Source organism: Pristis pectinata, chromosome 7 (assembly GCF_009764475.1).
Source record: "Pristis pectinata isolate sPriPec2 chromosome 7, sPriPec2.1.pri, whole genome shotgun sequence".
NCBI lineage: Eukaryota > Metazoa > Chordata > Chondrichthyes > Rhinopristiformes > Pristidae > Pristis > Pristis pectinata.
This window is the reverse complement of record NC_067411.1, coordinates 19,275,107-19,302,927: the sequence shown is the minus strand read 5'-3', so window position 1 is coordinate 19,302,927 and position 27,821 is coordinate 19,275,107. Positions and strand designations below refer to the sequence as shown.

At 41.2% G+C, this 27,821-nt stretch overlaps 1 protein-coding gene across 6 annotated transcripts in view; it reads right to left on the bottom strand.

Annotated features, from left to right (window-relative positions):
- LOC127572647 (cadherin-related family member 2-like) overlaps nucleotides 1-27,821 on the bottom strand; it is a 92,973-nt gene that overhangs the window by 20,117 nt on the left and 45,035 nt on the right. For 4 of the 6 annotated variants that reach the window (XM_052020127.1, XM_052020130.1, XM_052020132.1 and 1 more), the window contains 7 exons: nucleotides 25,653-26,258; nucleotides 24,086-24,157; nucleotides 9,505-9,554; nucleotides 7,053-7,213; nucleotides 4,705-4,807; nucleotides 3,782-3,870; nucleotides 1,529-1,609 (listed from right to left, as the gene is read on the bottom strand). In XM_052020127.1, coding sequence (XP_051876087.1) covers nucleotides 1,529-1,609; nucleotides 3,782-3,870; nucleotides 4,705-4,807; nucleotides 7,053-7,213; nucleotides 9,505-9,554; nucleotides 24,086-24,157; nucleotides 25,653-26,258 — 1,162 coding nt within the window. The remainder of the gene's footprint in view (nucleotides 1-1,528; nucleotides 1,610-3,781; nucleotides 3,871-4,704; nucleotides 4,808-7,052; nucleotides 7,214-9,504; nucleotides 9,555-24,085; nucleotides 24,158-25,652; nucleotides 26,259-27,821) is intronic. The other 2 variants (XM_052020131.1, XM_052020129.1) reach the window with 2 other exon arrangements.

Below are 27,821 nucleotides of genomic sequence, written 5' to 3'. Positions count from 1 at the left end.
TTTCCAAGTCAGGATGTGGTGTGACCTAAAGGGGAATCTGCGGGCAGCAATGTTCCTGTCTGCCTGCCGCCCTTATCCTTCTTGTTTGTAGGGTCCGAGGGGCGTTAACCTGTCAGAATTATCCTGATCTCTAGGAATGGATGATTAATCTCCAGGACACTGTTGCACTCAGCCAAAGGCAAAAACCATAGAAGCATGAAAGATTGTACTTGTTTTGCAAATTTCCTTTTTTTTAATTGCTCACAAAACAACAATGGGGAAAATGGCAGTTTGAATAAGTCAAGATTCAGTCAATTAGGCAATAAAGAATTGATTAGTTTTCCAACTTGTGTGGCAGGGCAGCATGCTGCAATAATGGGTGAGCTTATCAGCCAGTGGCAGGAGAGTGGGGTGAGCAGTTGGAGACAGAGGCCATGGGAAAATGTCTAACTGGTGATGTCAAATGGAGTTAACCCGAAAAGCTTCTCTTTTTATTCAATGGAACAGGGAGCAGACACAAGGTCACTGGGAGACAATTGTTGCTACACTGTGATAGGGAAACGATTGTTAGTGGCTCAGCAGGTGTAGACCACTGCAGTTTGGCTGCCTTTAAATAAAGCATATCGTAGAAGGATGTGTGGGGGATGGATGGTGTGGGGAAGAGGTTTAGTGTGGTGGGGTGATGCAATATTGAGCATGACCTCCATCGTTATGTGTAAGCTGCTAGCAGCCTTCTCCAGCAAGCACTAGGAACTACAAAGTCATATTTTTTATTATTAAAAAAGCCAAAGATAAAAAATAGTTTTTGGCAATACTAATCCATTTTTTTGAGATAGAGTCATTTTTTATCCAGGAGGGGCTTGCGCTGATCTGGTGCTGATCGGAGAAATCTATGGGAATCCTAGATGTTTATTTATATGTGACATAAGTTGCTGTGTCCTCTTCAGGTTGACAACAGAAAACCCATCAGCAGAAATGTGTGTATTGCCTTTTTGTCTTTTCAGGAGGAAAATGGACAATGTTTAATTGTGTGTCATTTCCATTTTTCAGGAGCTATCTGGGAGCTGGACAAAGGAATGTCGGCTCTATTATTCCACTAATGTTCTCAGTTTTTATACGTTCCCCAAGTCTGTGTAAGTAATTCAGCCTGACATGGCATTAATGTAACATTTGACAGGATACTTGTACTGTTTCATATTTAGATTGTCAAGCACAATAAATATTTAAACACTACACATTTTGAATTAATTCAGAACTATGTACCAGAAATTCCCTCAGTTTGATGGATGTTTCTGCGGAAACAGGACAGCAGAAGCCCTGAGGAAATTCCTGGCGCCAAAGTCTAAAGTTCTAATAAAATGCAAATGCCTAACTTGTTCATGCCAATATTCGTAAAGAAGAGGCATATCCCAAACTCAACTAATTTAGACTGGCTCTAATTTTTCATTAAAATATTCAAATCAAATTGATGCAGACTTTTTGTTCCCACAGGAAAGAAACAAAAACATTCTTGATGTCTTTTAGAATTTTTTCCTGACAATTTACCCACCTTTTTAAGTTACTGGTCTTGATTGCTGGTAAAACTTTTGATACAACCACATTGGTTCCAGGCACAGCAGCTTCTAAAATGCTACAATAGAACAAGCATTGTTCAGATCTACTTGGAAAATACTTGTGTTGTATTTAAATGGGTTATATTTTATAATTTTATGAAGAGGATTAGAAGGTAACTTTAAACTGCAAAGAAATGACTAACTGGACATGTGCAGGATTAGATTTCCCAAGAGTCAAAGCAGTTGCAACAAACATTTCAAGTAAAGAGAAGTACTTGTAAAAACAAATATAAGAAATAGAAGCAGGAGTAAGCCATTTGGCCTGTTCCATCATTCAATAAGATCATGGCTGAACCTATGCTTCGAGTCAACTTCCCTCATCCCAATCCTTTAATCTCTTTATTCTCCTGATATCCAAATATGTATTGATCCTTGAGTGTACTGAGTGACTGAGGAACCATGGCATTGTGAAATCCATCATTTCAAAGTTTCACGGCACTCTGCGTGAAGAAATTTCATCAGATTTGACACTTATCTTTAAACTAGTTCCTAGTTCTAAACTTTCCACTGAGAAGTCTCCCAACACTTAACCAGTCAGTCCATCTTAGAATCTTGTATGCTTCAATGAGATTACCACTCATTCTTCTAAACTCCAGTGAGTAAGCATAGGCCAATTTTAATATCCCTTCATGGTTTAGCCCCAGGAACCTGTCTAGTAAAGTTCTGCTGAACTAACACTAACTCTGAAAGAACATTGTTTTTATCATGCCTATGATCTCCATGGGGCAGATCTCACTATTGTTACACAGGCAAACCCAATAGTCAATTTGCACCCAGCATGGTCCTGCAAACAGCAATGAAATAAATTAATCTGTAGGTGTCGGTTGAGAGATGAATGTTGGATGGTTACATGGATGACTCTCTGCTTTAGGAGCTGGTTTAGAACAAGACCAATGGAGGGACCAGTTTTCAGCTCATCTGAAAGATAACACTTCCAAAGAGCAGTGCTTCCTCATTACTGCACTGAAGTCAGAGAGTTATAGAGTTATAGGGCAATACAGCACAGATACAGGCTTTTCGCTACAACAAGTCCATGCCAACCACAGTACCCCCCAGCTAGTCCCAATTTCCTACGTTTGGACCATATCCCTCTAAGCTCCGCCCCTCCGTGTACTTATCCAAGTGCTTCTATTGTACCTGCCTCAACTACTTCCTCTGGCAGCTCGCTTCATATATTCACCATCTTCTGCGTGAAAAGGTTGCCCCTCAGGTCCCTTTTAAATCTTTCCCCTCTCACCCTAAATCTATGCCCCCCCCCTTGTTTTGGACTCTCCTACCCTGGGGAAAAGACTGTTACTGTCCATTTTATCTATGCCTCACATAATTTTAAACATTTCTATAAGGTTGCCCCTCATCCTCCTATGTTCCAAGGAATAAAGACCTAGTCTGGCCAACCCCTCCCTATAACTCAGGCCCACGAGTCCTGGTAACATCCTCATAAATTTTTTCTGCACTCTTTCCAGTTTAACCACATCTTGTCTATAATACGGTGACCAAAACTGTACACAGTACTCCAAGTGCGGCTTCGCCAATGACTTATTTAACTGCAACATAACATCCCAACTCCTATACTCAGTGCCCTGACTGATGAAGGCCAGCATGCTAAATGCCTTTTTCACCACCCTGTCTATCTGTGACGCCGCTTTCAATGAACTATGCATTTGCACTCCTAGGTCCCTCTGTTCCATTACACACCCTGGTGCTCTATCGTTCATAGTGTATGCCCTACGCTGGTTTGACTTTCCAAAATGCATCACCTCACCCTTGTCTGTAGTGTTATTTTAGATCACAGGGTCAGATCTAAAATGAGAAGCAAACTCAACAATTCACTTCTTTGGAAGCAAGAGTGACTACCATTCACTCCAAAACTCTTTAATCATGCTTAACTGACCTCTTGGGGCAGCATTTTCTTCACTTATTTCTGGACTCCTTCATTGGTATCCCTGGGTTTGTTCAATCCCAATAACAGAGTAAGCAGTGAGATGCAATACCATGCAGTAGGATGGACATGCCCCTGGGAGGACTTGAAACTAATTTTATATCCTATGAAGCCTCATTAGTTCCCAGGAAGCAAGATCGATGAAACCTTTTGCTGATAACTACCCCCTACCTTTCAGATCAGTGCCCTCCTATAAATTCTACAAGGTATTGAACATTTTTGATATGTAGACCCCATAACTTTGCCCTACCTCAGTATTTGTTTCTCCATGAGGAGTACTGTTCCTGGCAGCTTGTCAAAAACTAATTGTAATTTACTGCTCCCATTAACGACATAGACCTAAAGAGAAAAATCAATCTCAGTTACACGTAATGAATGAAACTCAACTACATTTGGCCAATATGTGGATAGATTTGTCAGAACCTTTAGGGTGCTATTTAATGCCAGGAAAATATTGGCCCCAAATAACATTGAATATGTCCAGGACAAACCTCTGCACCAGTTGTAACAATTCTAACTTTTGTTTCCATGAGGAGTCTTGTCCTAATTTTGCAAAAGGGGAACTGAATGGAAAGCAGGAATTTGACAAGCTGTTGGTAAATATTTCCTCTGCCTAATATAAAGCAAATTATTAATATCAGTATTTCTGCATATTTTTGAGAAGGGAGGAGTCACTTGCTCCAAAAAATAGCCAAGGCAGAGGCACGACTGGGGTCAGAGCCTGTGATCCTAGCCTGGTAGTGTCTCCAATGAGACCAGATACACTGGTCCAACAAACAGTTGATCTAGGGTCTGATGAGGTGTCAGGGCTAGAGTGTGCTTGGATCCGCCCTGGCACACTGGAGCACTCGCTCAACATAGTATTTGGAGTGTTAGCCTGATTCAGGTGTGGCCTGTTTCATTTGCTGAGTTGTTGTGAATGGAATTGAATATCATGCAACGTACTGCAAACATCCCCACTTCTGCCAAGATTATGCTGTGCCCCTTATCACATTACCAGTTTTGACAAATTGTCATTGATCTGAAATCGTTAACTCTTCCAACAGATGCTTCCAAATGTGCAAAACATATTCAGCAATTTCTGTTTTTATTTCAGGTTTACAGAATCTGCATGCTTTGTTTGCTTTTCAATATACAGAGAAAGTTTGATATTTCAGTGAAATGGAAGCTTACTTCTAATAAGTGATGAACAGTGTTGCTGGGTTTTCCCCCATCAACGGCGACAATTTTTATCTTCCAACATCCCTTTAGAGATAATTCCAAATGATTTTTTATCCTTAAAATAAAAAATGAAAGAAGTATTTGCTATGAATTTGTTCTGTTTAATTGTCAGATACACACAATTTGTCCCTGAAGTTACACCACATCTGGTCTCTCGCACATGCCCAATACCTTTTGCAGCTGCACTGACCGCTGTGCCTTCAGTTGTTCTGGCACTAAGCTCTGGAATTCTTGGGTATAGTGATGATACAATGGCTAAGTTACTGCACTAACAAGCCAGAGAACTGGCTTCAAATCCCTCAATAGTAGCTAAATTGGTAAATTTGTTCAATTAATAATCTGGAATTTAACCAACAACTAATCTTAGCAATGACGGCCTCAAAATTGACACTGGATGGTCATGAAAATCCATCCGGATCACTAACATCTTTCAGGACATGAAATCCAATGCTCTTACCTGGTCCGGCCCATATGTGTCTCCAGACCCACCAATGTGGTTGACTTTAATGGACTACTCGGTTATACTATTACTGTTATGTTCCTTAAAACAAACTTCTTTGCCCACATTTTTATCTTGTTACGTGGTTTAGTGTCAACTTCTCTTGGATAACACTCCTGTGAGGAGCCTTGAGATGTCGCACCACATTTAAAACCACATTACAAAGTAATAAGTTCAATAATGCAATTAGAAGTATCTCTAATGGTTAGAATGCCAATCTCATTACCACAGGAAGTGACTGAGGTAAATAATGGAAGTGTTGAAAAAGAAACTGGAGGAGTACATAAGAGAAAAGGGAATAGAAAGACTTGCTGAAAGCCTGAAGTGAGGTGAATGGAACAAAATGAGCTTCATGTGGAATATAAACACCAGTACTGGCCAGGTGGATTGAATGGTCTATAGTGCACAAATCTGTCAACTGTTTAATAAAAGACATTCTTGTAAGCCATTTCACAATATGAATTTTGCAGAGGCCAGGGGGAACAAGAGAAGTTTGTTAAAATATCTTCCACACACATCTCAATAGCAATATAATGTGTTGAATGATCACTACAATTTGTTTTATTCCAATTGCAACGTTCTTCCAACAGAGGTATATACTGACATAAATAAAACAGAGAAAAAAGAAATGATTTGTCACGGACATTTTAACTATTGGACCTCCTTCAAATAGAGCTGTACTGACTTTTACTTAAAATTCATTTTCATGATCTGCCCTTTGCTTCTATTGCCCATCCTGACTTACCCTTGAGAAGATGGTAGTGAGCTGCCTTCTTGAACTGTTGCAGTCCTTCTGGTGAAGGAAGAGCAGGGACTTGGGAACATCACTACCTGCAGTTTTGCCTCCAAGTCTAGCATGATCTTGACTTAGAAATGTATTAAAGCAGCACTCTTTAGTGTTGATCTTCCTGAGAGTTGTCATTAAACTCATCCAGGCAACTAGGGAGTATTCCACAATACTCTTGACATGTCATGTATATAAAGATAAAGCCTTGGAGTGTCAGGAGTCGCTGACCTCCTCTTGGATTCATATTTACGTCCCTGGTCTAATTGAGTTGCTGGTCAATGGTTACCCGAGGATGTTGATGGTAATGCCACTGAATGTCAGGGGTACATGGTTAGACTGCCTAGACAAATATGGGTTCTGTGAGAGTTGATTGAGTGTGGCAGAGAGCTACAGCCAGGCAACCATTTGTGGCAGAGTAAAGAAGAAGATGCAATGCAGTCAGGATTCCTTGTGTAGCCCAGAGGAATGTTCCTGCTCCTCTTTGCCCCCAAAGAAACTGTAAGAGGATTGGCTCTCCTTTGTTGATCTTTGTTGACTGATTTCCCTGAAGAGTTTGGCAAATGGTGCCAACATCACTATTGCCAATTAGAATGGCCTCAGTGTTACTGGGGAGATGGAGAAGTTGTGTAAGAAGCCAAAAACAATTGAGTATGTTGCTAAGGATGAGGATGTATTCCATATGTTAAAGTCTTTAAACATTCCCACTCCCTGATCCACACTTCCCTGGCTTGCATAGATTAATACTAAGACCCGAATGAACCTCAACACTGGAATCTGAATGAAAATGCCCGTTAAAAAGATGAGTGGCACATGTGCCAAATGATGCCACTGAGTGCCACACTGCTCAGATTTTACTGTACGTCCTATCCTATTCTTATTGGGTGGGCAGTCCAAGTAGAGAGTAGGTGGTTAAGACAGAGGCTGAAACATTCAAACACTAATAGAAATTGAACCTTTTGTGAGTTTTCAGTCATTCATTAATAACAGCAGATATCGGAGTTATATGTTACCCACCGTAGACTGCCTTCCCACATATACTTGCTGTTCAAAGATGTTTGAACATAAAAGGATTCTGTTGTTGTTTTGTTGACTGGTGATGCCCCCGGCACAGTAAAATTGACTTCTCCAATGTGGAATGTGATAGCACCATTCTTTCCAGCATCACGGTCAGTGGCCTAAACATACAGAAATATTACCATTGCACAGCTAACCCTGCTACTAATAAATGAAATTGATATGTTCAGTTCCTACAGTTAAAGCTTTATATGTGTGATGGCTAGCTGATATTGAAATACAATGGCGGGAAGGAGCTACAAGAAATGAAACTGTATAAAATTTAAACAGAACAGTAGAGCAGGTGTAGGGCAAACTCAATAATTGGCCAGGGGATAAATAAAGTTAGGGAACATAAATGTAAAAATATGGTAATAATGATGGCAGGGTTGAGCTTACAATCAGGTGAGCCATGATCTTATGAAATGGTGGAGCAGGCTTGCGGGACAAAATGGCCTACACCTGTTCCCAACTTTTACATTTGTAAGCATATATGTTAAAAATAAAGTTAGAGTCATTGCTGAAATGAACACACAAAATATTGGAAATATTCATTAAGTCAGGCAGCACCTGTGGAAAGAGAAACAGATCCGGGAAAAGAGAGGAAACAAGTTAATTTTAAGTTGCAGAGAAGGTGGGGGAAGGATGGATGGGACAAAGGAAATATCTTGATAAGGCAAGGCCAGGATTGTCATGGGGATAAGTTGTATAGGTCATCTGATCAGTGGGCTATTGAGTGCAGTTGGGGAGAGAGAAAAGTGGCACAAAAGCTGAGATGAGGGCAGTTAAAGAATGAGAATACAAAGAAATGTGAAGAGGCTGTTGGGCATGAAATAAAAACTGAGTCAATATCACTGAAAGACAACTTATAGCAGAAATAGCCAGCTCTAATTCAGAGAAAGTGTGTTACTTGAAGTTGTAGAATTCAATATTGAGTTCAGAAGGCTGTAACATGCCAAGACAACAGATATGGTGCTGTTCTTTATTAAGAATTGGTATTTCATTAATGAAAAAATTGTTTCCATTAATGGGAAGAAAAAATTAGAGGTCAGCAGTATAATCAAGTAAGACATCAAATGGGGAATTCGGAAGAAGTTTACTTACCCACAGAGTGGTGAAATTGCGTTATTTTCAACCGTAGGAAGTGACTAACGTGAATGAAATGGATGCATTTAAGGACAATACGTATAATGGAGAAGGGAACAGCTGATTATCCAGATATAAATAAATGATATAATGGGAGGCAATTTGAATGGAACACAAACACTACATGGATTCACTATTCTGAATGATATATTTCTATGTTGTGTATTCTATGGTCCAGTATGTCTATGCATATACAAAGAGGTTTGGATGCATATTGCATGAGCAATGACAAATTCACATGCAGTGTAAGCACCAAATGCATTAATTATGTAGAAGTGGTCTTTCTTGCACTCTTATTTAAAAGCATGTATCCATATTTTTCACTACCAGGCATACTATCATATTTGTAGTTGAACACTGAAATATATTTCATGGAATGTCAATAAACCCCTGGATTATTCTGAGGTGGATCAATTTAGCCTTGGATCTGAAAACAGAATTGCTAAATTGCCTCCAAATGCTAACATATTTTCATACAATATATGTACTACTCTTCAATTTGGAGATGAATCCTATCACTTCTCTCCATTTGAAGAGCGAGAAGAGAATTGTCATCACCAAGTGTTTAATTTTCATCGAGCCGAAAGGTTAACTGGTATCCAGCAGCATTTTTTTTGACCAACCTCCTTGACTATTTTTAAGTGCACAATGCTATATGATGCAATGAATTTTGACTTGGGTTATGTTGTATAACAAATCTCCAGGTGGGGTTCCACCTACCATCATCTCCTCCCCATCTGGTTCCACCCATCACCCACCAGCCTCCATTCCACCCACCCCCCTCGTACTGCTATATACCAGCAATCTTTCCCCTTCCCTCTCAGTCCTGATGCAGGGTCTCGACCTGAATCATCAACTTACACTTCTTGCCTCCATGGATGCTGCTTGGCCCACTGAGTTCTTCCAGTGTTCTGTTTGTTGTTCATGACTAGATCCCCATGCAGGGCACACATCTGCCACTCTGAGTGGCAGTTCAGTGCATTCATCTCAGGCTTGGGAATGTTCAGTGGGAAGGAGACAATAAGTGAGGAAATGTCCTGTGTTCTGCATGCTCTATACCTTCTGTGGCTGGGAGATTCCTCTGAGCAAGAACCTGCTGCATTTTCTGCAGTCTGTGGTATCTGAATCCCGAATAATTTCTCATCCATCTGCACTATTCGTGGTAGACTTATCCTGGGAGTATGCTAAGCCCAACTGTATAGCCAGGCTCAGATAAAGTATGCCAAAACAATAAAATAAAATATTAAAAAGAGTTGACGTAACCTACCTCTAACACTGCAACCTCTAATCCCTCAGTGACAAATTCCAACACAACAACTGCAAGAAAACCACAAACAGACATTAGGTACCTTACTTTTAGTATTGGTCAGATTAAATCCCTTTAAAGAAACACATCTAGCTATAAATTTAGAAAACTTGTAGCCAAGAAACAATTATGACTAATTTTTAATGGCAATTGTTTTTAGCATGGTAAATTATAATTCCCCTAATGTAGAACCAATGACTAAATATAATTATTTGAAGAATAGCTGGAAATGCAAGAACTGTGAAAACATGCATAATGACACAAATTAGTGATAATAGTCTGAATTATATATTTCTATTTCATATTAACAATTAATTTAAAACTGATGCTATTCTTTATCATAACCTAGTAATAAATTACTATTATAGACCTTACAGAATGTCAACACATTGAAAGGATACAGATATTATAGAGGTATAAAGACAGTCATTTAAGCAAGTTAGCTCTCTAAATTACCACCAGTAGCAATTAACCCAGTTAGATCCAATTACAAGAACATAAGAACCAAGGCTAGGATTAGGCTACTTGAACCCTCAATCATGCTCTATCATTTAGTTAGACTTTTACCTCAAATGTGCATTTTTATACTAAGCCTATATCTCTCAAAATCCAAAAATCTCTCAACTTATCTTGCATATACCAGTGACCAACCATCCACAGTTTTTCTGGATAAAGAATTTCAAAGATCCACAACATTTTCAGTGAAGAAACGTCTTATGTTAATCCTAAAGGGCTGATATTTTACCTTGAGACTGGAACTGCTCTGGTTCCAGTCTCAAGGTAAGATATCAGTCCTTTAGGATACCCCAGTCAGGGCAATCATCCTCCCAATGTCTACCTTCTTGAGGCCTTTGAAAATTTTATAATCTGGAAGTTCTGGTGTCATGGTTGTGCATATTGGACAATTGTATTTTGATGAAATATCTTCATGAAAGAAAATTGCGGACTTACTGCATAAATTGAACAGTCTACAGTTTTTCTTCTCGGTCCAAATGAATCTGATGTGCTAATGCACAAATTCGACCTGACAAATGCACTGGGCTTCAGCTGAATGCAAGACATGTCTGGTGCCATTTTCCACCACACAAGTGTGACCTGCAGATGACACAGGCCACGCAGTGAAGCATGAGTCCTGAGATAGATAACCTTCTGCTTTGAAGTTCTGGGTCATTCTTCCTTCAGCAGACCAGAACTGTACAGTACATAGTCCTCTGGATATGTTTTTGGCAAATTCCTATGTACCTGCAGCAAGACCAGTTGGGCTAGAAATTTGGGTGTGCAGAGCTTTTTTTTAAAAATGATTGATTTTTTTGTAGAAGCAGAAGATAACTTTGACCACTTGTGGGTTGCACTATGCCATTCTGGATATTTGACTAGGCACTTCCCATTGCCATTCACCTTTATGCTTTTGATATGATTTCCATGTCAAATGTAATCAATCATCTCAATACCCATGCAACATCCCTATAAGGTTGTTCTGAGCAGCAATTTTTGACAGGCAATGGACCAACTAGGTAGTAATAATGCAAGTCTGAATGGGACTCCATTTACATAAGTCTCAACACTTCCTTGCTTTCCAAACCCTAACCCCTCCACAATACTAGCCCTTATTGGCCCAAGTCCCAATCCCTCTAATCCCACAAACTGGTTGTCCTGATGCTTTGAACTCTCCAGTTGTCCCAAGCTCCTGAACTCCTCAATCACTCTTCCCCCCATTAACAGAACAAGGCTCTCGTCCACCCACAAGATGCTAATCATTGGCGAACAATGTCTGCCTCAGTGCTTGGAGTGTGCAAAAGCAGCTCAGTAGTGTCCAATGCCTTGGGTCTTGACTTCCAGGGAAGTTTGCAATGGCAGGCATGTAATGGAAATGCACAGCACAATAACCTTATGGCATACCTTTTAGATTACACATCAATTTCTAGGCTTTTTACCTTCATGCTCCCATCCTTTTGAAAGGAAATGATTAAATTATAATTTGCTTTCAATTGTTTGATGTAACTGTGTTAACTTTTTGTGATTTGTGAACAGAGAGACAAAAATCTCTCTGGACACCTGCACTTCAATGTCTCTCAACTTTCAAACAATGTCCTTTGTTCTCCATCTTCCTGAGCAAACTCAATAACTTCATAATTCTCCACAAAATATTCAATCTGCCACATTCATGCTTACTTACTTAATCTGTATACCTTCATAGCTTTCAGCCCTTCTTACAATTCTTACAGGTTATTTTCTCAACTGGCTTTATATTGTCAACAAACCTGGATATTCAATCCTTCTACAAAAGCCACAGAAGTAGATTGTAAGTAGCTAAGGTCCAAATTCTAATCCTTGCTCTACCTCAGTGATTGCATACCACCAACTTGAAAATGACCCATTTATTTTTATTCTCCCCATTAACATATCCTTGCCCTGTGAAAACATATTATCTCCAATCCCATGATTCGTACATTTGTATAATAGCCTTATGTATGGTAGCTCACTAGATACTTCTTTAACATCCTCATTTACTACATTCAATGGTTCTCTCTTATCTACCTTACTATTTAATTTCAAAAGACTCTAATAGATTTGGAAAACTATTTCCTTTTCATAAATGCAGATCAAAAATGTAGATCCTAAGCAAATTATGACTTTTCCAAGTACTCTGTTATCATGTCCCTAATAAGAGATTCTAGTGTACTTCTTTGCCCAAAGAAGGATATATTTACCTTGGATCCAGTGCAGAGCAGTTCCTTATGCTAGTTCCAGGAACAAGGGAGTTATTCTATGAGGATTTAGTAAGATTGACTTTACTCGCTGAAGTTTAGAAGAATGTGAAATGATTTAGCAGAAACATCAGATTCCGAGAATTGACTGAATAAATGCAGAGGTTGTTTCCTCCAAGTGCGGAAACTGGAAACACAGCAGATTGTCTCAAAGTGAAAGGCCACCTATATAGCCCTGAGATTAAATTTCTTTGCTCAAAAGATTGTAAATTGTTGGAATTCTCCTCCTTAAAGTTCCATGGTGCTCAGTCACGGAGTACATTCAAGGCTGAAATAAATAGATTTTTGGACTGCAAGAGAATCAGGGAATATGGATATGGTTCAAGAACAAGAATGAAAATGATTGGCTAAAGAACCAAAAATGACATAAAGAAAAATGTTTTATGGAGAACACCATTAAGGTATAGAATATAAGAGCAGAATCATTTGCAACATTCCAAATGGGACTTGCATAAATATCTGAAGGGAAAGAATTTGCAAAGCCATAAGGAAAGTATAAAGGAAGTGGGCCTAGCTGGTTTGTTCTTACATAGAGCTAGTATGGACTCAGGGGCTGAATGATCTCCTTCCATGCTGTAACCTTTCTGTGATTCTGTTAGCAAGGGGTAGTGGGGTTGAGGACTTGAGGCCCAGAAATTGGGTTGGAATGCTTTGTTTGGTAAGAAAGTAATTTACAGAAAATTAGGTTTTAAATGCATTTATTTGATGTTTCCTCCTCAGACAGATGACTAACATGTTTGAGATTGTTATATTTATGGTGATAGTCAAATCAGGTATGGAAAAAATGCTAAGTGTGTGGGCTCAGGTTGGGTTTGGGTCAGATTTAATTTTATATGTAGGCAAACTTCAAACAGAATGAGACGACAGACTCAATGGGTTTACACCTGCTTAGAACCATAAAACCATAGAACAATACAGCACAATACAGGCCCTTTGGCCCACCATGTTGTGTCGACCTTCTAACCACACCCAAGACTATCTAACCCCTTCCTCCCACATATCCCCCTATTTTAAATTCCTCCATGTGCTTATCTAACAATCTCTTGAACTTGACCAACGTATCAGCCTCCACCACCAACCCAGGCAGCGCATTCCATGCACCAACCACTTTCTGGGTGAAAAACCTCCCTCTGACATCTCCCTTGAACTTCCCACCCATTACCTTAAAGCCATACCCTCTTGTATTGAGTATTGGTGCCCTGGGAAAGAGGCACTGGCTGTCCACGCTATCTATTCCTCTTAATATTTTGTATACCTCTATCATGTTTCCTATCATCCTCCTTCTCTCCAATGAGTAAAGGCCTAGCTCCTTTAATCTCTCCTCATAATCCATACTCTGTAATCCAGGCAGCATCCTGGTAAATCTCCTCTGCACCCTCTCCAACGGCTCCACATCCGTCCTATAATGAGGCGACCAGAATTGGACACAGTAGTCTAAGTGTGGTCTAATCAGAGTTTTGTAAAGCTGCATCATTACTTCGCTGCTCTTAAACTCGATCCCACAATTTATGAATGCTAACATCCCGTAAGCTTTCTTAACTACCCTATCCACCTGTGAGGCAACTTTCAGTGATCTGTGGATATGAACCCCCAGATCCCTCTGCTCTTACACACTGCCCAAGATCCTGCCATTCACCTTGTACTCCGCCTTGGAGTTTGTTCTTCCAAAGTGTACCACCTCACACTTCTCCGGATTGAATTCCATCTGCCACTTCTCAGCCCAGCTCTACATCCTATCAATATCCGTCTGTAAGCTTCAACAGCACTCCACACAATCCACAACACCACCAATCTTTGTGTCGTCTGCAAACTTGCTAACCCACCCTTCCACCCCCTCATTAAATCATTAATAAATATTAATAAAAGTAGAGGTCCCAGAACCGATCCCTGTGGGACACCACTAGTCACAGCCCTCCAATCCGAATGCACTCCCTCCACCACAACCCTCTGCTTTCTACAGGCAAGCCAATTCTGAATCCACACGGCCAAGCCCCCCAGATCTCTTGGCCTCTGACCTTCTGAAGAAGCCTACCATGTGGAACCTTGTCAAATGCCTTACTAAAATCCATGTAGACCACATCTACTGCACTACCCTCATCAATCTTCCTGGTCACCTCCTCAAAGAACCCTATCAGGCTTGTGAGGCAAGATCTTCCCTTCACAAAGCCATGCTGGCTGTCCCTAATCAGTCCATGTTTCTCTAAATGCTCATAGATCCTATCTCTTAGAATCCTTTATAACAGCTTGCCCACCACAGACGTAAGGCTCACTGGTCTGTAATTCCCTGGACTATTCCTACTACTTTTTTTGAATAAGGGGGCAACATTCGCCACCCTCCAGTCATCCGGTACCATTCCCGTGGACAATGAGGACTCAAAGATCCTAGCCAATGGTTCAGCAATCTCCTCCCTCACCTCACACAGCAGGCTGGGGAATACTCTGTCAGGCCCCAGGGACTTATCTGTCCTAATATTTTCTAACAGCTCCAACACAGCCTCTCGCTTGATATCTACATGCTCTAGAACAGTACCCTTACCAACACTGTCCTCAGCGTCATCAAGACCCCTCTCCTTGGTGAATACTGAAGAGAAGTATTCATTGAGAACCTCACCCACTTCCACAGCTTCCAGGCACATCTTACCACCTTTGTCTCTAATCGTACCTACCTTTACTCTAGCCATCCTTCTGCTCTTCATGTACAAGAAAAAAGCCTTGGGATTCTCCTTAACCCTACTCGCCAAAGCCTTTTCATGTCCCCTTCTTGCTCTCCTCAGCCCCTTCTTAAGTTCCTTCCTTCCTACTCTGTATTCCTCACGAGCCCTATCTGACCCTTGCTGCTTACACCTTATGTATGCTGCCTTCTTCTTCCTAACTAGTTGTTCCACCTCTCTTGTCACCCATGGTTCCTTCACCCTGCTATTCCTTCTCTGCCTCACCGGGACAAATTTATCCCTAACATCCTGCAAGAGATCCCTGAACATCGACCACATCTCCAAAATACATCTCCCTTCAAAAATGTCATCGTACTTTACGCTCTCAAGTTCTCGCCTTATAGCCTCATAATTTGCCCTTCCCCAATTAAATATCTTCCCGTCCTCTTTGCTCCTATCCCTGTCCATGACAATGCTAAAGGTTATGGAGCAGTGGTTGCTGTCCCCCAAATGCTCACCCACCGAGAGATCTGTCACCTGACCTGGTTCATTACCTAAAACTGGATCTAATATGGCATTCCCTCGTCGGCCTGTCAACATACTGTGACAGGAATCCGTCCTGAACACACTTAACAAACTCTGCCCCGTCTAAACCTTTGGCACTAAGCAGGTGCCAATCAATATTTGGGAAGTTGAAGTCTCCCACGATAATAACCCTGTTATTTTTGCATCTTTCTAAAATCTGCCTCCCAATCTGCTCCTCAGCATCCCTGTTGCTACCGGGGAGCCTATAGAATACTCCCAGTAGAGTAACTACTCCTTTCTTGTTCCTAACTTCCACCCATATTGACTCTAGAGAGGATCCTTCTACATTATCCACCCATTCTGCAGCTGTAATAGTGTCCCTGACTAGTATTGCCACCCCTCCCTATCCCTTTTAAAACACTGGAAACCAGGAATATTCAATATCCATTCCTGCCCTGGTGTCAGCCATGTCTCTGTAATAGCCACAATATCGTAGTCCCATGTACTTATCCAAGCTCTCAGTTCATCTCCCTTATTCCTGATGCTTCTTGCATTTAAGTAAATGCACTTTAGCCCATCCACCTTTCTACTTCAAGCTTTCACTGTACCTCGGTACAAGTGACAATAATAAACCAATACCAATACCAATACTTTTATACCCTGTACTCTGCTTCTCATTCCTCAAAGCCTCTCTACTTGTTAGATCTGACTTTTCCCCATCCCCTTCTTCCTCTGACCTACCCCCTGGTTCCCATCCCCCTTGAAAACTAGTTTAAACTCTCCCGAACCACCTTAGCAAACCTGGCTGTGAGGTTATTGGCACCCCTTGGGTTCGGGTGTAACCCGTCCTCTCTGTACAGGTCCCACCTACCCCAAAAGAGATCTTAATGATCCAAAAATCTAAAACCTTCCCTCCTGCACCAACTTCTCAGCCACACATTTATTTACCATCTCCTCCTATTCCTACCTTCACTATCGTGTGGCATTGGCAGCAATCCCGAGATTGCTACCCTTGAGGTCCTGTTCTTCAGCCTTCTGCCTAGCTCCTTAAACTCACTTTTTAGGACCTCATCCCTCTTCCTACCTATGTCGTTGGTACCAGCATGAACCACGACTTCTGGCTGTTCTCCCTCCCGCTCAAGAATTCTGTGGACCCGATCAGAGACATCCCGGACCCTGGCACCTGGGAGGCAACATACCATCCGGGATTCATGCTCACTGCCACAGAACCTCCTATCTGTTTCCCTAACTATTGAGTCCCCTATCACTACTGCCCTCCTCTTCTCCACCCTTTTCTTCTGAGCAGAAGGACCAGTCCCAATGCCAGAGACCTGGCTACTGCTGCTTGATCCCTGTAGGTCATCCCCCTCAACAGCTTCCAAAGCGGAAACCCTGTTATTGAGGGGAACAGCCTCCAGGGTTCTCTGCACTATCTGCCTGTTCGTTTTCTTTTTCCTTTTCTCTCCCCTGACAGTCACCCTTCTATCTACTTCTTACGACTTTTCCTAATGAAAAACTTTTCTCTTTCCCTCCTTCCTTAATTTTAACGAACCATGTTGTATACTTATAATATATTCTAATAAATGCAGATAACACTGACAGTAGATGCTGCTGATAATAAAAAGCACAAAATGGGATCCAAAGAATGACATAAAGTAAAATCGACTTTGCTAATCTACCCTGAATAAATAACTCAAACACTTAGCGAAATATTAAGATGTTCTCATGGGAGCAGTAATGTTGCCAGGAACACTTGAAGGGGGGGGGGGGGGGTGGGGGGGGGGGTTGTGTGCAGAGAGACAAAAGTGGAAGAAGGCATTGAATGTGTGAGCTTCCTTTTATTTCAGAAGTGGATTAGAAAGGGAGCAATGACCTGGAGAAAATCTCTGGCAAAAACAAAACAAATGCAAAGCTGAGAGATAACAAAACAAACCCAATTTAGCTCACTGAACAGGAACAAGCATCCCACAATCCTGGACATCTTTTCAATCATTTAACCACTTCTTGCCTTGCATTCAAGCATCTTCCTGTGTGTGCATGCCTTTATGTACTCCTCATTCTGCTCCTTTCCAAACAACTTTTCTTTGAAAATTCTTTCAGTTCTGGGGAAGGGTTAACACTCAAATTATTTCAGCTGTCTTTCCACAATTTGTGGTTTTATTCCTCAGTTTCTGTCTTACCATTTTAGATTAAATTCAGCCGTTATTTCCAGTCTCTGTATATTTTGAGAGAAATATAAAAAGCACTGCAGTAAAATACAACTATACCAAATGGGAGGCATTCTTGGTAGCATTTCACCTGATCCTGCAAGCTGCTGCCACGGCATGCAGCTGTCTGTTTCCAATTCAATGCGACATTCAATAAGGTTAGCAGACTGCTCAATGACAAGGAAACAGGTCAACCACAAGAGGGAGAAGCCTTCCTTTTCACACTCTCCCTAAACATCCCAGGATCCTGCAAAGCAGTAATGCGTCTGCTAAATAAAGCATTGTATGTTACTCATGTCAGTCTTGTGGTTTGTCAGTGAGATATTACATATTCAGTCTGGGCACCATTGGTGCAATAGACGGGCTCCTTGGTCAATCTTCACATCATTCTGATAAATTACTCGGAAGTTTATTCCAGAATACAATTGCCCATTCACTAGTCCCTCTATAGAAGTTCTTTCTAACAGGCAGAAATTGTCAATGGAAGCATGGGATGTGTGCAGATGATAAAGCAGGAGGCAAGCATACATTTCACTCATCAGTGGGGAGGTCCTACCCCAACAGGGTTATATCATACTGGGTCTTCACAGGGCGAGACATCCCGAGAAAAATAATGGACACTGTTTGTCCATTGCATTTTGGCCCAATGTTGTAATTTAAGGAAGGCCACTGTTCGAGTGGAATACCTCCTCTAAAGCGCTAGTCAATGGCATATCTTGTGTTGAGTAATGGATTTAAGTAATATTATATATTATTTATTCCGTTGAATAAACTTCCTTAGATGAGTGAGTATAATTAGACTTACAGCTCAATTACTTCTCCACAGGTCAGCCACATCTCAGTAGTCAAGCTGCAGTATTTGGATGACACTTGTGTTCAGCAGAACTCAGATGCTGAACTCCAAGCCATCATTAATGCTTGTGCTAAAGCATCTACTCAACGTCCACAGAACAAAGCTCCTCTCCCAACCTACCCCCGTTGCACCATGCAGCCCTCTGATAAAAAAGGTTCATGCTGAGACCCTGGAAAATGTGGACCATGTTCCATATCTCAGGAACCACCTCTTGGCAAAAGAGGACATTGATGATGAAATTCAGAACAGGCTTCAATGGCCAACACAGCTTTTGGATGACCGAAGAAATAGGGTATTTGCAGATCAAGATCTCAGACCTGACACAAAACTTATGGTCAGTTAGGCAGTAGTGATTCCTGCCCTCCCACTCACTCTGAGACCTTGAATACCAACAGCAGACATCTCAAGGCTGTGGAAACAGGCTCAAGTTATGTTCAGTCAGCTCTGCTGGGCTGGCCACATCATTCGCATGCCCAATGTAAGTTTTGTGATATAGACACTCTTTTCTGAGTTCTGTCATCGGAGAGTTTATCAGGTGGACACAGGAAGACAGCCTCAAAGCCTTATTGAAGAAATAAAATATCCCTGCTGACTCCTGGAAATATCTGGGCCATGAGGTTCAGCAGAAGTATTTGGGATGATATTGAGACCCTCAAGTCTTGACATCGGGCACACTCAGAAATGGACCACTTTACAATCTGTCCATCCGCCTCCTCCCCATCTGTGGAAAAATCTGCAGTTCCCTCATTGGCCTCATTTGCCACCTCAGAAACTACAAAACCGAGGTGGAAGTAAGTCATCTTTGTTCTCAAACAACTGCCTACAGAGAACTGTTTTTCAGACAACGTATTAACCAAAAGTGTGTCTGATCTCTTGGGTGATGAGAAAGAAACATCCACTGATGTGATCTAGATAAACATTTAGATTGTTCCTGAAGCTGTGGCCAAGGTTCCGATCCTTAACCAAAGTCAGCAAAAGCATATTCAATTATTTTCTGTTTGTGGGATCTGGCTGAGTGCAATCTGGTAAGAACATCTGTATACGTGACAAGAAAACTATATTTTGTCTCTGAAGCATTTAGGACATTGTATAGAAACTAAGGGCTTCTGTTATCTCTACATTTTATTTTACACTGCTCACTTGGCCAGTCTTCCACCTTACAGCTTCATTTGAATCTTTACTACCAGTATCCCCATTCACATGGTATCCCATTCAGCCATCAATGCACACAGAGTACTCCTGCTCTGGTAATGCCACGATATCAACATTTTCATTTTTATGTTTAAATCTCACGATGATGCATTTATGTACACTATCTAAATATTCAACAGACACGGGAAATGCTGGAAAAACCCAGCAGGTCAGACAGCAGGTCTGTGGAAAAAGATACAGTCAATGTTTCATGCCTGCAATCCTTTACGAGAATTGGGAAAGAGAGATATGTGTGTTAGTTTTCACTAGGAGAGAAGTTGTGGGAGGTTGTATAGAAAAAAGGGAATGTCAGTGATAGGATGAGTTGAGAAACAAAGGACTGCAGATGCTGGAATCTAGATAAAAAACATGATGATGCTGGAGGAACTCAACAGGCCAGGCAGCACCTGTGGAGAAAAGCAGATGGTCAACGTTTTGGGTCAGGACCCTGTTATGAGAAAGGTTCTTTTGGTATCTTAAAGATAAAGGTATCTGGTCACACAGTCTTTGTACTTCAAAAGGAGGGTTTTATTCACAAAGACTGACGTGAGAACAGAATGTGAAGGAACAAATGCACCCTCGCACACTCGCACTAGGGTGATCACAAAACGTGGCGGGAGTCGCAACAGGGGTGAAGTGCACACATGCTCACACACACACAACGAACTAGTACAAATGATCAGGGAACAAACAAATGCGTTGTCTGGACCCCCTGAATTGGGACAAACAATGGCTCTACGTGACTGGGAATCTACTCAGGACGCTCCTAGACCCCTGTAGAAGTGCACCCTCTCACCTGTGGTCTCGACCCCAGCAGCAATCGGAAAAGAGGAAGAGAGCCCACGTGTACCATCTTTTATAGGGCTGTAGCGGGGTGGAGCCCGCTCAGGTGACACAAGCCAATGATTCAGGGTCAAGAACAAAGGTGGGTTATGAGCCAATCCTCAGGTGTGCTCTTTAATGGGTGGGGCAGAGCCAGACACTTGATTGACAGTGGTGTCGCCTCAGACCTGATAGGCAATGCTATCATCCAACCATGGGGATCGGTAGTGTTGTCACTGTCATCTGACCCCTGGCGTTTCATACTACAGACCCTTCTTCAGGACTGAAGATAGGAACAGGGGAAGCTCAATATATAGGAGGGAAAAGCAGAGCAATGATAGGTGGACAAAAGCTTTTGTCTACCAACCCACGCCGCCTCCCCTCTTTTGTTCACCTATCACTGCTCTGGTTTCCCCTCCTATATATTGGGCTTCCCCTTTTCCTATAAGGGAATGCCAGTGATAAGACGAGTTGAAATGGATAATTGCTATCTCATTTCTGAAAACTGTGCCAGGTGTTCTAATTTTTTTCTGAGTGAACAAAAGTAGTAGGTTGACCCCAAAATCTCTGCCAGCACTGAGGAAACATATGCTGGACAAGCTGTTGCATCATTTGTTGTGGGACTGATACTGGGAAAACATCAGCCACGCTGAAGTGAACCATCCACAGAATGTCTGGGCTAATTTTCTGACAGTTGCCTTTTCACCCAGAAGTAAATGCTAGCACAATCTAGTCCAGATAAAGCTCTTCCTGCATGATCTCTAGGGCCTAGAACCCTTTATCTGGTGGGTGTGGATATTGGTTGAATTAAAATTTTCACTATTGGGATTAGATTGAATTTTTCAAGGACACCAAAGCCTAATTGGGACTGGCAGATCTGTCACAATCTAATAGATCGTTCAAATGAGTTTGAAGGATTCAAGCAGCCTGCTCCTGTTCCTATGTTCATGATACCAACTCTCTTAAGTGTTAAAAAAACTTCAACAACTTTTCAGCACAACCAAATAATAGCAAGTTTCTTTCTTGGAACTGCTGGAGACATGCAAGCCTGTTCAAATAAATCTGAGTAATATGGCTGTATTCTTAAGAGTCCCTTATGATTACCCACACTATTAAAGCTGTTCCCCACCATTTGCAAATTTGTTATATGTATTCCACAAGTATTTCCCAAGATCTGAGTACATACCAGTCACGGCACATTATTAGGCCCAAGGGTGGTACTGACCACAATCAATCACCTTTGTAGAAAGATTTAATGATGTTCTTTACTCTGGAAGCCAGGAAGACCGAAACTGGTTGCACGCAATTTTGTTTTAATTTGAGCCGTGATGGATGCAAAGTGATTCTGGTGTTGAAACAGGAGGCAGAGCGAGGAAGCTGGTTGTCTGGCTGTGGGTGGCAATGTCCCAGGGAATTCTGGGAGCCTCACAAAGGAAACAAGGGCATATTGTCTAGTGAGGGGATGTGAGTGTGAGGAGGTTGACATAAAATTGCGAAGAACCTATGGAAACCTACTACCCAGCCAAATGTCTGTGCCAGTATTTATGTTCCACACAGGTTTCACCTCCATTCTAATGACATCCTACTATCTTTTCATGTCTGCATCAAACCTCTCACCCTCTCACCTCACCTACCACCACCACCTGGTCCATCAATATGGCCTGTTTCATCCATTCCATGGACCATACACAATCACCAGGTAAAGAAAGTTAGCCTGGGTTTCTATCAGTTCTGCAAGTGAGTTCTGATGTAAACCCCCAGGTTAGAATCGTTTGAAGCTGTCAGGATTTTATCCTTTCTGTGCCTGCAGCAAACTGTGGAGGATGGAAACTGATACAGCTCGTACACGATGGGGAATACATCATCATGGCTCGATTGGTGAAAAGCCATTTAATTGAGAAATTCATCTTGGGAAGGAACAGGAGAGGATTTGTACTTTTGGTGCAACCTCCTATTATGTACCAGCAGGACATTAGACCTTCACTTGTGGACGATGTTGGCCTTATACATCCTGCTCTTAGATTCCTTCTGATTCTTCTCATGAAATGCTTCCCAGTTACCAAGGAAGGTCTGATAAGTATTTAGCCTATTTTATGTAACATTCATTAAAGGCTATGCTGTAAGTGAAATCTTGTCTGAAGTATATTTTAGTGCAATCACAATAGTTTGGTTGTCAACTTTACAATGTGATCGTAATAAAGTAGGTTCTCCTAATGCCAGCTGGTCCACACTCACTTATTCCCCAGTTCTTCCTTCATAGTTTTCCTTTAAAGATAAAAGTTTTCTTTTCAATTAAGAAGGGAATTCAAATGAATTTGGGAAATGCTATCTAATTGGGGGTAAGTGTAGACAGGCAAAGTGCAGGGTTTGTTTATGCTGTTTAGCCTTAGCTGATCTAAAGGCTATGCTGAATGAAGGTAAAGCATTTTCTTTTGGAGGGAGTTGTCTTTTTATCTTTGGAAGCTCTGAATACCTGAAGGTGTTTAGTTTGTGTAGTTGGTGCAGTGATTCCATTGTAAACAAAGGTATTCTGTGTAATTTGTAAATCACAGAATAGTTGTACTTGTAAACACAGGTATTCTGTGATTTACAGATGTTCAATGTACAAACTTTACAATAATACCACTGACTCTTTGGGGTGTGTGTCTTTGATTTATAAATCTAATTTTCGCTATAACAAATAGCGCTCCACTCTTTGCACATTGGGAAAACCCATACCAAAGTACTTGATATGCATTTCACCCAGCCTTTTCAATTAACAAAACTTGGCTTAATGAAATGTTTTCCAGGAAACCATCCCTTTTGTAAATCGAGGAATGGTGGTAGTGTGTTGTGGTTCTAAACCCAGTTTTGCATTTATGTCTCCATGCTCTCCTGGTAGCAGGTGTAGGGTTGGCTGCCTCTTTGTCAGTAGGACTGAAGTGCACCTCTTATTCATTGCACCAGCCCTGTCAACTTTCACCATTTGAGCTCTCCATATTAGCTGTCTGGTCCTGCCTAACCTCACGTGTATCTGCCTTTGTGCTGAGGTGACTGGATGATGTGGCACTGCCATTAACCTCTGCTGTGATACATTCAATGATCAGATCTTTTAGCAGGAATGAAGTTTCAATAATCTTGCAAGACATCACTTGACACCATGTTGAAACCTCTGAATCATCTCCTGAAAGTCAAGGCCCAGGGATTGTGTCAGGCCTTTAGCTCTATGTGGTGTTACATCTTTGTGCACAATTAATGAACTTTAAGTTATGCTATGCTAAAGCAGAATGGAAGCATAACCTTCGGTGGAGTGTAATCATTGCTGAAGCATCAACCAGTTGGACCAAAGGGCCTGTTCCTATGCTGTAAATCCTGTGTCATCCTGAATAAAAAGGCAAACCAAAGATTTACTGAAGTGAAATTGAGACGGTGTTGTTGCAACTGTTCTCATCGTTTCTTCTCAAATGTAGAGCCAAGTTTCAGCCTAATCTAATTATTCTAAAATATCATTATGTTCTTTCCCTTAAGTTGATAATCGTCACTTACCTTTTCTATTTTCAGTTCCAGAAAATATAGGTGCATTGTCATTTTCATCAGCAATGATAATTTTAACATGCCCTGAAAAATACAAATAAATAATTAATGTCATTCATACTGGCAAACTCTTAACAAATGTTTGGGGAATAAAAGCTCAGCAAGGATGGATTGATTGCCCTCTGGTAGTGGATCACTGTAAAACCTGGCCATGGGATTATGTGGGAGTTAAAGGCCTATACTAATTGGACGTAAACCCTGGGGCCTTGACTTCCAAGAGATGGTTGTCAGGATTCAACATGGTGTCAAGTGATGTTTTGCAAGACGATTAGACTTTCATTCCTGGCTTAAACACAGACAAGATTAACAGGGAATTGTCATACCTTGTACAACTGCAAAAACCTAAATTTCTTAATGCTGCTTGTACAGGATTATGAGGTGGAAATAGAATTGCATGAGAATCAAAAGCAGGGTATCAATGGGCGGTATCTCGCTCACCCTCACCCTTGCCTAACAGTCACTGCCCATTATTGCCCATGGTCCACAACACACTGTCGATAATGCTGTTGCAGCCCTTCCACAAGAAGCAGTGGCTTGTGTGCAGTGACAGAGTCCCAGGATATGAAAAGCAAAGCCTTGCCCATGGACTAGACTTTCCTGTTGGTTCTTTGAAGGCTTCTGCCATCAGAATGCCTTGACACTGTTTCCAAATGTCTTGCATAAAATAATAATTGCAAAATATTACATTATTTAAAAATGGTTGTTAAAAATTAAATTTGAAGTGATAAACATATTTAAAAATTGTTTTCATTAATTAAAACATGCATGTTGAAAAGAGGAAAATAAACAAAAATGTTACCTAAAATTTCCTTTTAAGTGAATCTCAGCAACACCATTCAAATGACTGGGCTTCACCAGGTAAGCTGGTGTAAAGCTGAGAGGCCAAAGAGGCCTGAACTGTATCTGCCCCTTTGGCTCAGCAGATAGAGGTGAGATGTGCCTGCATCTGACTTCCAGAGTGTTCCTGACTTCTGCACGCAGTGTGCTGGCATGGAAGTCTGAACCCATCAGTCAACCTACCACGTGTTCCAGATCAATCACTATCTTGGAACAGGTAGCCCAGAAGCTGAATCAAAATTCATGTTTAGGCCTTAACTAAATAGACTGGATGTCAATCCTTTGGTCAGTAGGTTCCCAGCAGGGTCTGCCCTATTCCCCTCCCCCTATATGTAATTCTGTGGGGCTTGGCAGAGGTAATTGGGTAAGGAGGAGGTGACTGGCATGGATATGGCTGTGGCTTTCAGAAGTGCAACACAGTGGAGGAGATTATTTCTTATGTGTGACCACTCGGACCAATGAACAATCCTAAGTGTGGTAAAACTGGTTCAAGCTTTTATTTACATACAGATGTTCAATATTTGTTTTGGGAACCTGACCCAGTTTCTCAAAGATGGGTCCGATTAATTTAGTGTAACCAAAACTTGTGTGAATTACACCCAGGCTGTTGCAATGGTAAAGTCCTACGCTTATAGGAAAAGCACCTAAGCAGTTTCTAGACCGCTGTTGAAATAGAGCTGACCTTCCTCACTCATGTTTGAAGAATGCACAGTGTTGTAGTCCACAACTTGTACTCTGAGCAAAACAGCTTGAACACTTTCACGGTCAACAGGGCCACTGTAGACCAAAGATCCGGATCTCTCTGTCAGTTGAAACCAGTTCTTACAGAGCGAACTATTCATCTTTCTCCCCTTCTCATCAAGACACTCAGTTCCTCTGATAAAGAAGTGCAATTCTGCATCTGTGTCCGGATCGAAAGCCTGGATTGTAACAATGGTAGTATTGATTATTCCATTTTCATTTGCAAACACATTGGAGAGTGAACTTCCAATTAGAATAGGAGCCTCATCATTTGCATCTAAAATATCCACTTGGATGGTTGTGTAGCCGGTGTTAGGATCAAACCCGAAATCAATGGCTGCTACAGTTAGTCTATATTTCCGTGGACCACCATCATAATCAAGCCTGGTCTCTGGAGTTACATGGATACATGCAGATTGCTGCAGCTCTCCTCTCCCAGTGCTGATAATAAATTGGCCCCTTGCCCCATCTTCAATTCTGTAGGTCATCAGCCGGTTTGAATCAGTTACATCACTGTCCAAAGCACGTACCTCAAAAACACACCGATCTAGAACAAAATATTAAGTTGACTTATTTCGGTCAAAACTGGTCATTCCATTGGTAAACTGTACCTACATCAGAATATGCAAATTCTCTGTGTTTAATTTAAATTTACCTCTATTTTAGGTGCAAGGTTTTCATTCAGAAATGTATGCAGTATTTAAAAAGTTACAATATTTTAAATAATACTTAAGTTCTGCTAAACATAAAATAACCAATACTTTTGCTGGTACAAATAATGTGAAATACTATAAACCACTTCAGGCAACAAAAATAGTCTGTATCATTCTCTACTAGTGGTTGTAAACTTTTTCCAAAATGTGAAACGTTTAAAAAAAAGCTAGAGTCATAGAGCACAGAAATAGGCCCTTCGGCCTAAATGGTCCATGCCAACCAAACTTCCCATCTAAACTAGTCCCATTTGCCTCCATTTGGCCTGTATCCCTCTAAACCTTTCCTCTCTGTGTACCTGTCCAAGTACTTTTTAAATGTTGTTAATGTACCTGCCTCAACCACTTCCTCTGGCAGCTCATTCCACATACAACTATATTTGTTCTTTGGATCTACAGGTCTAGGAGCATAGTAGTTAAATTATTGGACTGGTATCTGAAGGCCTGGACAATTGATCACACAGCAAGAGTTTGAATCCCACCACAGCAGCTGGGGAAAGGCACTTCTAGTGCATATTCTCCCTAATAAAAAATGGCCTCAGGTTCCTTGGGGAATCCTGCCCTGGAGCTAAATGTGGGCTTCCTTCTTGAACACCTTGGCAATATAGGCTGTTTTAAACCTCCAAAGGCACAAGTGAAATCCACTTGAAGGCCCAAGTCATGAATGTTTCAAATATTATTTCAATGCAGCATCTGTAAAAGAAAATGATCTCCATGATACAGAACCTTCCATGACCACAGGACATCCCAAAGCACTTTACGGCCAACAAAGTGTGGTCAATGCAGCAATTTAGGAAATCAAGCTCTTTGATGTGGTCTAAAAGATGCAGTGAGGTTATTGCAAAGAGCAAGGAAGATTCAGTTGGTGTTCGTGCCAGTAATTATCCCTCCTTCATCATCTCTAGAACAGAATTATTTGTTCATTATCAAAATGCTGTTTGTGGGATCTTTCAAGCAAAAACTGACCGCCACATTTCCCACATTACAGAAGTAGCCATTCTTCATTGGCCTTGAAGTGCTTTGGAATATCCAAAGTCACTATATAATTGGAAATCTTTCTTTTGATTTACAAAAAACATTCTATGATGTTTAAACCACTCCATTGGAATGTGCCCAGATTTCAGGTTTTTCTGAGTGCAATGGAAAAGAACTTCTAGGCCCTTGTATCACATCACATTGTGGGGATTCCACATCTGTTGTTTGTGTGAACAATTATTCTTACCAACCCACTGGATGAAAAAAATTGTCAGTTTCTCGCTCCTAACACATAGACAGAAAAACTGATTCATTTCACAACACTGGAGGTATGTGGAACAAAATACTGCCGACCAGAAGTTTATTTTTTAATTTTCAGTAAATTTAAATCAGCAAAACACAGTTCATCCTCACATATTTAACAG